At 44.4% G+C, this 14395-nt stretch overlaps 1 protein-coding gene across 2 annotated transcripts; it reads right to left on the bottom strand.

The window, feature by feature from the left end:
• Positions 1 to 376: 376 nt before the first annotated feature.
• Positions 377 to 11345, bottom strand: gata2a (GATA binding protein 2a). Of its 2 annotated transcripts, none has more exons than XM_088424033.1 (5): positions 10814 to 11345; positions 9753 to 10304; positions 6120 to 6265; positions 2002 to 2127; positions 377 to 830 (listed from the first exon to the last, which is right to left on the bottom strand). In XM_088424033.1, exons 1-5 carry the CDS (start codon positions 11028 to 11030, stop codon positions 531 to 533), a joined length of 1341 nt encoding a protein of 446 aa, XP_088280159.1. In that variant the 5' UTR covers positions 11031 to 11345; the 3' UTR covers positions 377 to 530. The 2 variants fall into 2 exon arrangements, with proteins under 2 accessions (XP_088280159.1, XP_088280158.1); XM_088424032.1 differs by having other exon boundaries at positions 6120 to 6277.
• Between the last annotated feature and the right edge of the window lie 3050 nt (positions 11346 to 14395).

Below are 14395 nucleotides of genomic sequence, written 5' to 3' on the forward strand. Positions count from 1 at the left end.
AGTCGTAGCAAATTTTCAAAGCGGTGACATCATGTAAGTATTAAACTTTATTTTCTTGACTTTTTGTGCGATGGAAAAAATGATAAAAACGTACAGCGCAGGGGACTTTTCGTTTAAAATCAGTCAGTGTTTTTTCCTTTGCGTCATTACAATGAAAATCAAACATTTTCCATACGTCTTTGACAAAAGCTTAAAGAGTGAAAATAAATTATCGTAGCAATAATTAGAGCATCAAATATAACAACCATAATAGCAGTGAAGCATTTATAAACACTCTATTTACTGTGTCTTTTATTCCACGTCAAAGGCCATTATTAAAAACGGGCGTGTCCAGCGTGGGACGCGAGTCTTCATTTCGAAGCGTCGAGTGGGGGCGCGCGCGTCAGGGTATAAGGAGACGGCGCGGAGAAGGTTTTCGGGGACCCCTCCGGAGAGGGACGAACCGGGGCGCCAAGAAGGACGGGCGCCGAGAAGACGCAAAGCTCCCCGAGCGGCGTCCTGAAGTCCGACTGTACAAGTCCGCCCGGCGTTCAGTGGGGCTCGGCCCAGACGGGCGAGCGGTTGGTGTGGTGGGGGGGGCCGAATGAAGGGTGAATGGGCGTGGGAGTCGGCAGCATGTGTCCCGAGTGGCCGAAGGGGGGTAAGTGACCCATGTGGGTCATGTGGCCGGCGAGGCCGGGGGCGGCGCCGAAGTGAGAGGCCTTGTCCTGCATGCACTTGCTCAGCTCTTCGAAGCCGTCGCCGGATCGCTTGTTCCTCTTGGACTTGCTGGACATCTTGCGGTTGCGCGTCTGGATGCCTTCTTTCTTCATGGTCAGCGGTCGGTTGACCTGTGGGGAGCGCCGCGTTAGCCCAAACGCGTCCGGGACAAAAGCTGCACTCACATGGGGAAAATGACTCTTTAATCGGCGCCCCCACTTTTTTTTTTTTTCTTTAAACTTCCTTTCCGCGTGCTCAAATGCCTCATTGGCTGCGGTGTCGGCCTGTTACCGTAATTCCCCAAATATGAGACGCGCCTGAGAGGCTCAAATCCTGGTTGTTAGCACGGATAAGACCGTGCTAGCACCGACCTTCTGGCAACAATATCAAATTCTAGCCTCCTTCGGAAACGTTTGGATCATTTGTCTCCGGTTTCGAGAGGTGCTGGGCTAAATAACCAAGCTGGTTGATGATGACGTGGATTGCAGGGTCTATGAGAAATTTCAAAATAATTCCATTTTTGAAAATATAAACTGATTGAATTGATTGACTTTAAGTCTTGAATACATTCGCAATTTAATACATTTGTATTAACGCCATATTTTTATTTATATATTTGCACCCATTTATGTATTGATTGCTTTCGTTTTTACTTTCACAATTTAATCTAAACTAAAATTAATACAGAAATATATTTATATATATATTTTTTTTATTATTAATAGTCCAAATTCTTTCACGGACCCCACTTTGAAAAGCACCCCTCCTTTATTTTTGTGAAATAAAGTATACGCGGGTAATTACTGTAATTTACTCTTAATTTGAAAAGTAGATTGTCGCGTTCCTGTCACGGCAATAAAAGGCCGAAAATTGGCTTTGCTGATACCTGCAGAAACCCGGTTTGAATCTGCGGCGCTCCGTTGGAGAAGGGAGCAGCTGTTTAGCATAAAGTTTGGTCGGCTTTTGTTGAATTGAAAAGCAACCGGCGCCCTTGCTCAATTTGAATACATGAGGCGGATGTGAATGGAGCGGCCTCAGACAAATCCTCATCAGTGTAACCCACGCCGTTACACTGAATGACGCTCCCGCCCCGCCGCCTCCCGGGGGAGCCACGCCCCCCATTGAAACCACCGTGGATTAATAATAATAATAATAAAAAAAAGGACGGCCAGTGGGTTCCGCACGACGGGGCGAGCCGGCACTTTTTCCTTTCCTAAATCCATACGAGCTGTCCGCCCACTCGACCGGTTAACGACCCCCCCCCCCCAAACATGAGCCCTGTGTGTTTTGGGGGGTACTTACATTGTGCAGTTTAAAGTAAAGGCCGCAGGCGTTGCAGACAGGGTCCCCGTTGCCGTTGCGCCGCCACAGAGTGGTGGTGGTGGTCTGGCAGTTCGCGCAGCAGGTGCCTGCGCGTCGAGCTGCCGACTGCGGGCGGGAAGCACACAAAACGCCTCCGTCAGATAATCCCGCTTGTTGACACCGAGATGGCGCGCCTTGCATAAACTAGCTAACCGTAACATTTTCGCCGCAGGCCATTTTTTAAGGATGACATTTTACAGCATTTTCATTCACACACACACACACATATATATATACATATATATATATATATATATATATGTGTGTGTGTGTGTGCAGCTCAGTGACGCAGTGGACTCGTTTAAATCTACCTCTTAGTGTGCAGGGTTTGCATGTTGTCCCCGAGCCCGCACCACACGGCAAAATGAATGCGAATAGTTCTCTCAGTGTTGAAAATAACTACTTTAAAAAAATAATTTTTTTTTTTTTTTTTTTACCCCATATTTTTACGGACCAAATAACGTTTTGTTTTTTTTTTTTCCCGTGTACAATATTGTAGAGCTGCAGCGATCAATCAACCATTTTTGACGACTATTAATTTATACTGGCTCTCGGCAGCAAATATTCACTTTTCTGCAATCCTCCTTGTGAACAGTGTTGAATAAAAAATATTTGTATGTAAAAAAATAAAAAATTCCATCCGCCCCCACATTTCTGTGAAGAGATAACACCAAAAAAAAAAAAGAATTTTACCCTTTTTTCCATAATATTACAATCCGAAACCTCTTATGTGCCATTGCAGTCAATTTGAACCAATGTCCTGTTTTTGGATATTAACCCCCCTTTTTATCTAGTGAACCGCTTATTTAAAAAAAATCAGCTCAAATATTGTTTGCATCTTATAAAGCGAGCAGCAAAAAAAAAAAGCCGTAGCCCCGCCTGCTGTCGGACTGCCGTGTCCATTGCAGATCAATTCTACACACATAATAAGAAACATTAACTTTACATGCGAGACGCCTTGGGGTTTTTTCCCCTTAAATGAAACCCAGGTGCAAACGTTGCCGTCGAGGTACCAACCGGCCGCATTCCAAATCGCGCGCACGCCAAACGACGCACGATCGGCTTCGGGTTTGACGAAAAAGAAAAAAAAGGAGCGTCTAAAACGATTGACAAACAGGAGCGGAAGACAAATCCGTGTATTTTCCAACCCCCCCCCCCCCCCCCCCCCCCCCCCCGGTCCATCTCTTCAGAGCGCATAAGCGGCTCCTCTCGTGTTGTGATAATCTCTTTACAGTATATGTCAGTCTGGCCGGAGAGAAGGCGGCGTGCCGGGTGAAGGCGGAAACAGCCGGGAGCCTGACTTCCTTATCTGGGCCGGGCAGATATCCGGATAGGAAACAACTGGATGCCCCTTTGAACGAGGCTCTGACAAACACTCCGCTTGGAAATGCAAAAGCCGCCCCCCCCCCCCGTGGAAAATACCATGGACTTTTCGCATAGCGGGACTAACCTCGGCGCTCAAAGAATTTGTCAGGGCCACGCGTCCGGGGGGGGAGTCTCGTGGAAACGACGTATAGCTAATCGAGCTAGCTCGCGTCTAAACGATAATTAGCCGGGATGAATGTAGCGCCGGAAATCGCCGCATTTTTATTATTCGCAACAAAGGGAAGCCTTTTACAGTACGACTGTCATTTCCGCGCCGTAAGGCGCATAAAAAAAGCCTTCGTTTTTCTCAAAAGCTAACGGGGCGCCTTTTCATCCGCTGCGCCGTATACAGTGGGAAAAATGCAAGATTGGCCAAATCCTCCTGATCCACGTTTGCATGTAGCGCAAACCAGAGTTTTACATCATCGCGCTCATGTGTTTCCCGCCAAAGATGCAGACGCTGGTGCCATTGAGCCGGACGCTCATTCTGATTTGACGCAATTTGGCGACTTCCGTATTTTCCGCATTCTAATGCGCACGTAAAAGCCTTCCATTTTCTCTAACGGTGCGCATGATAATCCGCCACGTTTTTATTATTTACAACAAAGGAAAGCATTTGCTCGCACAACTGCACGGTATTTTCCTCACTAGTCTTTTAACGCAGTCAAGAGGGATTTTTTTTTCTATTTTTCAGATTGTACTTTCCACAAATCATCTTTATTGTTAACTTTTGATTGTCTAGTACTAAAGTTTGACTGACTTATCAGATTATTTTGTTGAGATTCCCTCTGGCTCAGCTCCATCTAGTGGACGCATAAAGCAACCCCAGTCACTATTGTAGCTTCTATTCTATGCGCTTTATAATGCGGTACCCATATATGAAGATAGCTTTAAAGGAGGCCATTCTTTGAAGGTGCTCCTTAAAATCCTTATAGTGCGGAAATCACAGTATATATAGACAATAAAACATTTCTGGGGGGTTTAAAAAAAAAAAAGTTGGAATCGATTTTTTTTCCAATCTATTCTTATTTTACAGTTTGAAAACATTGTAGCTGGATAATGGTCAGAGAAAATGCGTATTGAATAAATGTTGCTTGGTACAATGTTGCTACTTTCGCGCTTAAGGGTTAAGTTGCAGCAGTTTAGATATTTTTCAAGTAATAGTCCTCACAAAGTGTCTCGCTCGAGAAAAAGTGGCCTGGTTTCAGCCACGTGTTTTTTTGTTTGTATTCACATGAGCAAAGCCTAAAAAAAATATGCATTTAGCTTGTAATTTTATCAGTTTGTTGCATTGGAAATTTTCACTTTTACAAGTTGGTGATGCGTTTTCACAAAAGCAGGTGAAATTAGTTCTGAGTTATTAAAGGAAAATAGAAATTTGACAGATGTCCTTTTTGGGATTTGGACAAAAACCATCACCTAAAGCGTAGAATACTGTATATTGATGTCTCAATTTTCATTTTTGGAAGCATATGCCTGATTGTGAAAACTCATCACAAAATTTTGACGCGTAGATGTGCATTTTTTATATCGGCCATTTTTTCACTTACAATAATTACCGTAACGGGACAAGCGTGAGGGCGGAAGTCAGTTAGCCGTTGCAGCTAGCTCATGTTAGCTGAGGTTCTATACGGGATTATTTTGAATCAAAGAAGCAAGCAGACTGAACCAAAGTCCGAGTCCGTCCTTGTTCACGCACAGGAATATTACTAAAACCGAGAAGATCACGTAAAAATGGTTTTTACCTTGACGCCAAATGTTGGTGCGTCTTATACACGGTAACATAGAAAATACCCAAATTTGACCCCAAAATTAACCCCTGCGTGTCCAGCCTGGCCTTTACATCCAACTTAGGCTGACTTTAAAAAGGTCATAACATTGTCAAAAATATAAATATATATTTACTTTCAACCCCTTCAAATGTCCAGTGGCTTTAGCCCTATCCATACATCCAAATGTCATAAGTTGGTTCCTAGCGCCAGCCGGTGGTTTTGGGGTGCCAACGCAAAAATTTCTATTGTGTCCCGTTTGCAAGTTGCCGTTGAAAGAATGAATGTAAAAATCTCTGGAAATGCATGATAAAACATCAGGTTTTCAATATGTCCAAACTTGACAATATTTCCAATTTCGAATGGCAGTAAATGAGCCCGACATGGGCTAAATTTGACACCTGTAGGGTGCACCTCTAGTTTGCAAGCAATTTGATGGACGGCAGCGCGAAAGTTGTCATGTTTTGACAATCTAGCCAATGTTTTTTTGTACGCTTCGATACCACACGTCAAAAAGCCCAAATCGGCTCCAAATTTCCCCCGGCGGTTAAGGATGCATCCTGTATTTTCGGATTTAGGGAAATTGCCTTTTCGTATTGAAACCAATCGCATTTGTAGTTGCGGTTTGCAAGACAGATCATTCTCGCGTATGGAACCTCATTTCTCGCCCGGCTGTACGGTTAACGGCGAGCTCGTATTTTCGCCGCTTAAAAGGCCGGGGAGCCGCTATCGCTATCAGTAACGGTATCAGAAGTAGCGGCAATAACGATAGCGGGAACGACGGCAATAGCGGCGCTATCGGCGCTAACGGGCCGCGGAGGTGGATCATCGGGGGGGGGGCGAGGGTCGCGAACAATTCCAGGAAGATGATAGGGAAAATATGACTTTCCTGGAATTGTGCGGGCGCCATCTGTTTGGGCTCACCAGTCGGCGTTTGGGCTTGATGAGGGGTCGGTTCTGGCCGTTCATCTTGTGGTACAGTCCGCAGGCGTTGCACAGGTAGTGGCCGGTGCCGTCCCGCCGCCACAGGGGGGTGGAGGTGGCGCCGCAGTTTACGCATTCACGGCCCTCTGCATATAAATCAAGAGGGGACAAGGGAAAATTTTATATAATTAAACGGTTCGCTTCCGCCGCGCGCGTGGCTCATCCGTAGCGGCCGGGACGCCACTTGTCCACAACAGGAAAGAAAAATGAGCTGAAGGAACCCCCCCCCCCCCCCCAAAGAAAATGCAAATTTGCAAAAGGTGAGAAGGACAGCTGTTGGGAGCTACTTTTGTCCGCCGATGCTAAACACGCTTTCCCGCTTTGACTTCAAATGGCTCCATTTGGAATTCAAGAGTATGGCCTCATTAGCGCCGCCGCCGCCGACGCCCAGCGTCCCACCCTGTCGCTCCGCAATACGCCGGCCCAAAACCTTCTCCTTTTCAAATGCGCCCGCTTTTATTTTTTGAAGAGTCACTACTCCAGTTTTTTCACAAATCATTCAAGCACATTGTCATTCACCCACAGAAAGCATTTTTATGTTTCTTTGAGTCCATTCAGTCACATTTTTTTTCTATATGAAAACCCAGTCACTCACAAAACTTGTTTTTTTTAAGTCCAGACATTCAAGCAAGATTTTTTCAAGTCCTACATTCAAACATTCACTCCCAAAACGTTTTTTTTTCACTTTTTTAAAGACTGCACACATTCAATTCAAAAAGTCCTACAGTGACATAAAAACTCATTGAGTTCAAAAAACGTATTTTTCCTTTTTTTTTTAAGAGTTCAGACTTTCAATCAACTTTTTTTCAAGTCCTAGGATTACATTCAAACTCATTCACTCCCAAAACATATTTTTACCTTTTTTTTTAAAAGTCCAGACAATATTTTTTTCAAGTCCTACAATTACATAAAAACTCATTCACTCACAAAAACGTCTTTTTTTGAGAGTTCAGACTTTTAAATATTTTTTTCAAGTCCTGGGTTTACATATAAGCTCATTCATCTTCAAAAGTCCATAAATTCAATCAAATATTTTTTTCAAGTCCTAGATTACATTAAAATGTCTACTCCCAAAATGTTTTTTTTTCCTCTCTCTTCTTTTTAAGAGTTCAAGACATCCAAATATTTTTTCAAGTCCTAGGATTACATCAAAACTCATTCACGCCCAAAAACCTACTTTTACATTTTTTTTTTGAAAGAGTCCAGACATGCAATCAATTTTTTCAAGTCCTACATTTACATTAAAACTCATTACGTGCAAAAAAAAAAAAAACAGCTCAAACAATTCAATCATTTTTTTTCTAGTGTTTGGCTAAAGAAAAGTCTAAAAAATGACTGGTGGATTTCAAAAGATGTAGCTCAGTCAATTGCAGACATATTTCTTATGTCCACATATTTGATCTTCAGTATTTATTATATTTTTCTCTTTTAAGTGTTTGGCTAAAGGAATGGCCAAAAAGGAACTTATTCAAATCGCAGGCATTTTTATGTTTTCGTGTGTCCAAAAATTCAATGTTAAGTACTTAAAGTTCTCAATTTTTTTGGCTGAAGAAAAGTCCAAATATGGCTGGTGAAATAAGAATGATGTAATTAATCGAATCCAAATATCCAATCTTCAGTACTTATGTTTTTCCACGTTTGTTTCCAAATGTTCGGCTACAAGGAAGTCAGATGCAAAATGAATTGAGTACAAAGGTAATACATTTCTTTACGTAAGGAAAGCATTAAAGTAATCGATTACCTTTGGTAATTAAATACTGATATAAGATTACTTCAGGTACTTTGGACATTTTTGGACCCTGCTTTATAAATAACTAAAAACAACCAGCTGGGATGGACGATCTGAACTCTTCAATGTAAAAATCAGTCTTTGGTATTGAATGAGTTTTAAGGAAGACCCATTATAGGGCTGTAAATATTCATCAGCTGACATCTTACGCAACTTGGTGTTGAAATTAAAAGCCGGGGAGATGAAAGGTGTGAAAAGGGAAGGGGAGGGCTGGGGGCTTTTTCGACCAATCGTGGCGCTAGATGCATGCGAGACAGCTGAAATGTCACTCTGGCATTTTGTACAGCGGTCAATCAACATTTAGCAGCGCTGGACATCCACTTGGCCAGATAAGCCGCCTTTTAATGCCAAGGCTGATATGTTCCCGATTAGGGGCTAGCTTCCGTTAAAATGTCACAAGACAACATTTTTGACCTACAAAAGCGCACATCAGTCAGATGATCTGAGTGGCAGCATCGCCCAGGTAGAGGAAAAAAAAAAAACTAAATTGTCTTTAAACTAATAGTGACATTTTTGGGACTATTCAAAGGAGTACTCAACTCCTTTTCATTTTTTTCACAGTTTAGAATATTATTTTTTGTTCCAGCAATCAAAAAGGAAATTGGTCCATTTCCATTTGGCTATAATGTTTGCTACCCTATGTGAATTCCTGTTATTTGTTTAAAAATGCACAATTTTTGTACAACTTTGCACCTAGTCAAAAAAAAATTACTGCAGCCTCACCAACAAAATAAGTATTTTTGTTCTGTTTTAAACTATTTTGTTTTATTTTGAATGACTTATCTGGCTTGACATCTTGATTTTTTTAAATTGTGATCATTGAGACCCCCCCCCCACGTAAGCTAGATGTTTCACCTCACGAGCTATATCCTCTCCATAAATAAAAACATGTAATTGAAATTTGTTATGTTCATTTAGCCAACTGAAAAAGTCTACAATTTCTCCTACAATTAGGAGAAATGTTTTGCGACTAAATTGCCTTAGCGTTTGAGTAGGAAAAAAAAAGCAGGATTGCGTCATGAAACTGCAGCGTTTTGTGTTTTTAAGAACACAAACAGCGGGGCTCTGTCGCCTGTTCTTTGTTAGCATGGGGAGGGGTGCATGGAGGTCGTGATTTGTTCACTCGGAGGTATACAGGATATGGCAGGAGCCAGGGCGTCGTGACTCCTTTTTTTTTTTTTTTTTAAGTGCAATCGAGGGCACTCTAAAAGGAAAACAAGCTCATGCAAGCACGACCACAGTCACACTCTTTTTGTTGCTTAATACGCACGATCGCCTTCAATTGACCGCATCGAGTTGACGTGAGAACGCATCGCAAGGCTTGGAAACCATAACGGGTTTTTAAGTATTATTTTAAGCCTTTCAGCGCCTGAGCAGCCAAATTGCAACCGATTTTCTTTAATCGTTGTCAAGGAGCTTTTCAAATTGTGATACAAAAATATTTGAGGGAAAAACTGGCCTATAAAGGTTTAATGTCACAACTGAATGAAATATTAAGGCATTCGCTGAGTGCGTTTTTGCTTGTGGGGAATATTCATGACGCCCTTTTGTTACTTTTGCGAGAAATGAGCGCATTAAAGAACATTAATTGAATGAAATAAAATTAGCACGTTTGAAGCTCCGCAATTTATGCAATAATTGACAGCAAAAAAGCGTGGTTTTTTTTTGTTTTTTACGTTTGCGCAGGGTTATTCTTCCCATTTAACGTTGCGTCTTTTCAAAGTGGCGATTTCGACGGCCGCTGCCGCGCGCTCGCGAGTCTCGGTTTGGATGAAAAGACTCACCTGAGCTGGAGCGGGCTTTGCTTTTGCATTTGGGCGTGAATCCGGACGAGGAGCCGAGCAGGCTGCCGGGATGGAACAGGCTGCCGCTGTACTCGTGCGGGGTGTGGAGGGGGTAGGCCGGGTAGGTGGGGATCGGGTGGTGCGTGGCCGGACCCTGGCCGCTCATGGACGCCAGGCCGCCGCGCAGGGGGCTGCAGCTCTCCATCTTCATGCCGTCCGCCAGCGGCACTTGGTACTTGAGCGACTCCTTCTCGTCCATCCTGGTCGACGTGGGCGAAGTGGGCCCGGGGTCCGGGGAGACGTCTTTGGGCGGGGTAGGGGGGAAGCTGTACAGATGCGGGCTGGAGTGGCTCGAAACCGGAGCCGTGCCGGTGTTGCTGCTGCACGGGTAGCCGGAGCCGCCCGGGTGCAGGCCGGCTTTGCCGAAGTGGCCCACGGCCCAGGCGTTGTGGTGGTGGGCGGCGGAGAGGGCGGCCTTCCCGGGGTCCAGCCAGGGGATGCCGGGGCTGTGGATGAGGTGCGGTCGGCACACTTGGTTCCCGGCGAGGCGAGCTGAAATCGCACACAACTTACTCATTTTTTTTTTCCGTCCGAACGCGGTCTCGAAAAAACCTGCCCGGTCGACCGACGTTTAACTTTTTAACGACGCAAAAAAAAATGCAATTATCCTTAACGTTTCCAAGACCCCGCTCAAAAAAAATGATGCCGCCGCGTCTTCCCCCTTTTCGGCCCGGTATCTTCCCACCGCACGCTGCTCTAGGAGTAACGATTGTTTTAGTAATTTTGCGGTTTTTATTTTATATCCGGGAAGTGCCTCTCTCTCTCTCTTTCTCTCCCCCTTTCGCAAACTCCTGCCCCGGCGCACAGGGGTTAAATGACACACTTCCCTTTCCTCCTGCTGTCATCGAAATTCCTTTTATCTCGCTGAATTTACACACAAACGCCACTTTGCATTCATTTCTATTCGCCCTCTCTCCCCTATAAATTAAAAAAAAAAAAAAAAAAAAAAACAGCCGACGCTTTTAGCGTCTTGTTTCTGGTTGTTTTGAATGGATTCTTACCGTGCGCTTGGCTGTAGGTGACCCTGGCCCGGGAGTTGGTGTAATAGGGGTTCCCCTGAGAGTCCAAGTGGTTTAGAAACATGTCGACTTCGTCTTGGGGCAGCAAAGGCGCCATGGGCTCCATGTAGTTGTGGCTCAGGCCGTGATGGTGCGAGTCCGGCAGCACGGCGTGGTGGTGCGCCATCCATCGGGACTGATCTGCCGCTGCGACCTCCATGGCTCCAGCGCGCCTTAAATCCTCCACAGTGCTCGTCCTCGTCCGCTAAGGAAGTCTCGGCGGCGTTGAGGGGTTAAAAAAAAAATCAAAACAAGGACGAATCCTCGGCTTCCTCCTTTCCTTATAAATGACGTTATTCGCAAAGCAAACCGCGTCAATACATTTGGATTAAAAAAAAAAAAGGAAGAAAAATAGAGCGGCGTTTTTCCTGGGTCCGAAAAAAATGTCGAATAATCTGCGACGTCTCGCTAACCTGTTGCAGTTTTCGATCAGCTGACTGGCGTTGAGCGCGCACGGCTGGGGATCGTTAATGAGATGTGGAGCGGACTGATGCGGCTGGCGCCAGTAAATTCCCATATCAAGCCGCGGGGGGGCGGGGCCAAGCGCCGAGGCCCAATCGCCGGCCTCGCTGCGGCAATTGGCTCGCAGCATCCGCGCTCGCTTGACTTTCTTTCTCTCGCTTCCTTCTCCATGCCGATTCGAGCGAAAGACTTCTCAATCAGCGGCGGAAATATTTACAGTCTCGCCGATAATCTTTTTTTTTTCGCTGATCCCGCTAATATGATTATTTAGAGATTTTTTTTTTTTTTTTTTTGGAACGCGAACGCACCCCATAAACGAGTCTTTATTGGTTTAACAGCCACTTGCACAAATGTCATCGTTTCAATTGCTGAATAAGCAGCCCATAATTGCCTCTTGTTTTATGTTATGTAAATCCTTTTTTAGCGTTTTTAGCACCTCTAAAACCAACAAGGAGGGGCCGATTTATGACCCCCCCCGCCCCCCCAGCCACAATTCTGGCCCATTGTTCGCATGCGTCTAATTGTCTTTAATTAGTAGCAGAGCATTCCACTTGTGAAAACAGAGGGTTTTTTTTTTTTTGGGGGGGTGGGGTATCAAACACAGTTTGCATACTAATGGCGCCCTTTTCTCTGCGTCTGGCACCAGGGATGGGCGCACCTATATGCCCCCCCCCCCCAATTCACAGCTTCGATCTCAATACTTTTTTCAATGATGTAAAATATTTTTTCAGCCAATTATTGGATGGACAAAAAAAATACGTTAAAAAATATGACGTAAAATATAAATTGTCGTCCTGTTCTCAAAAAAGAAATTAAAAACAAGATATAGGATGAGGCAAAGTAGGATGATGACAGTTTGGGTCAAACCACTCTGACGTGGGGGGGACTCGGTTATTTGTATTATTTTTTTAACGCACCCCAATATTTTTACAAAAATAAAATGTAATTATTTTCGAATGGATTTTTGCCTGGATGCTATACACTTGAGGAAAATTCTACATTTTGCCGCATACGCATCAAATGCGTATTAAAATTGATATTTAAAAATATATATTGTCGTATAATTAGTTTTAAAAGTGTTCTAAAGACGGGGGCGTTTGATTGACATGCAGGGAATAATTGGGGGCCGAGAATGGCTCGCAGCCTGGCTGACGCCGGGGTATGGCGTCACGTGATCGCGCGGGGGGGAGGGGGGGGGGCTCTTATGATACCTTGACAAATTCTCCAGGTAAAAGATCCCTTCAAGCCCTATTACGACCAACAATCAGTGTGAGTGTGTGTGCGTGTGTGTGTGTGTGTCCTTGGTTTTTGCTACATGGTAGGGACCAATCCCCGAGCTTTACTATATGTTTAGGGATTTCTTGTACCTTGTGTGTGTGTGTGTGTGTGTGTGTGTGTGTTTGTCTTCTTGGTTTTTGTAGCTATCAAGTCCCCAGTTTTACTGTTTTTGTGGGGATTTTTAGTACCTCGTGTGTATGTCTGTGTGTGTCCTTGTTTTTTTTTGTGTGGACCAAATCCTGATTTTGCTCTCTTTGTGGGAACTTCTTTCACAATGTGTGTGTGTATGTGTGTGTGTGTCTTTGGTATTTGTTACGTGGTAGGAACCAACCCCAAGATTTTCTATCTTTGTGGGGATTTCATGCACCTCTTGTGTGTGTGTGTGTGTGTGTTCTTTTTTTTTTTGAGTGGACCAAATCCTAATTTTTGCTCTCTTTGTGGGGACCTCGTGCACTGTGTTTATGTGTGCACGCCATTTTGTTCTTGCTACTTGTTGGGGACAAAATCCTGGTCTTTACTGCCTTTGTGGGGACCTATCTCACTCTGTATGTTTGTCCTTGGTTTTTACTATATTGTAGGGACCAAAGCCTGAATTTGACTGTTTTTGCAGGGATTGCACTTTGTGTGTGTAACCTTGTTTTTCACGTAGTGGGGACCAATTCCTGATGTTTGCTCTTTTGTGGGGACCTCAAGCACTGTGTGCATGCGTGCGCACCATTTTCTTCTCAACTACAAGGTGGTGACCAAATCCCAGATTTTACTCACTTTGCCGGGACTTCTTGCACCGTGTGTGCGCACGCGCGCGTGTGTGTCAGTCAGCACGCAGTCCTTAAATCACTGGCATGTTGCCAGAGGCAGGGAGTTGATGAGCTCAGCCCTAAGAGCTTGTCAACCCCTAAAACCAACAAATTAGTGCAGTACGGTGACCACGGGAATAACTCACATTCCAGCGGAGCACGCCGCACTGACAGGTGGAGTGGGAGCTCGCGCATGGAAATGCACTCCCGGTACACTCTGTAAATGAGTAAATTATGATGCTGTAGGAAGAAAGAGGGCCGCGCTCTCCTGTCTTGGGGGGGGGGGGGGTGTCGGCCATGCTGCTGCATTTCCATTGTGCTTGGCATGTTTGCCAAATGGATTACTCAGCAGGATTTAGCCCTCTGTCATTTCTACCTTCATTAATCCCATTTGTATCTGCGCTGGAACAAAAGACGAGTGAGGGTGAAGTGATTTGGGGAAGGGGGGGGCGGCTTTGTCAAGGACACAGTAGCATTGTTTCACAACAGGGATGCTATCCTATAAAGTAGACGTTACACAATCAGGATTTTGGGGGCTGATCAGCGATAACCAATCGCTGATCCCATCAGCAGTATGTCTATTAAAAAATGTATTCACTCTTATCTCGCAGCGGCAAAATATGTATATCCTCTGGCCCACGCGTTTGTGTCCACTGTGATGGACATTTGTTTTTGTTGTGTTATTTGACTCCTTCGAGTTATCCGAATAAGTCCTCGTGCGTGCAGTAAAGGACATCTCGGCCTTTCCGAAGATGTCTCATGCGTTTGGCTTGGGAGCAATTTGGTTGTCTTTTGAGACAAAACGGGCACAACGTTGGACACAAATGAAGGGAATATAGACTCATCTTTTCCTCACTACATATTTTTGTCTTTTCTCCTCGTGAGCAAATATAATCAAAAGCCTCTTGTCTTCCTTCCTTGTGTGTTGTTTATCAAACGCTCTCGGTTGCCTGAACCTGATAGTAAAGCTTAGTTTTTCCAAAAAACC

The sequence above is a fragment of the Hippichthys cyanospilos genome, chromosome 9, assembly GCF_059441005.1.
Source record: "Hippichthys cyanospilos isolate Australia breed blue-spotted pipefish chromosome 9, RoL_Hcya_1.0, whole genome shotgun sequence".
In the NCBI taxonomy this organism is placed as follows: domain Eukaryota; kingdom Metazoa; phylum Chordata; class Actinopteri; order Syngnathiformes; family Syngnathidae; genus Hippichthys; species Hippichthys cyanospilos.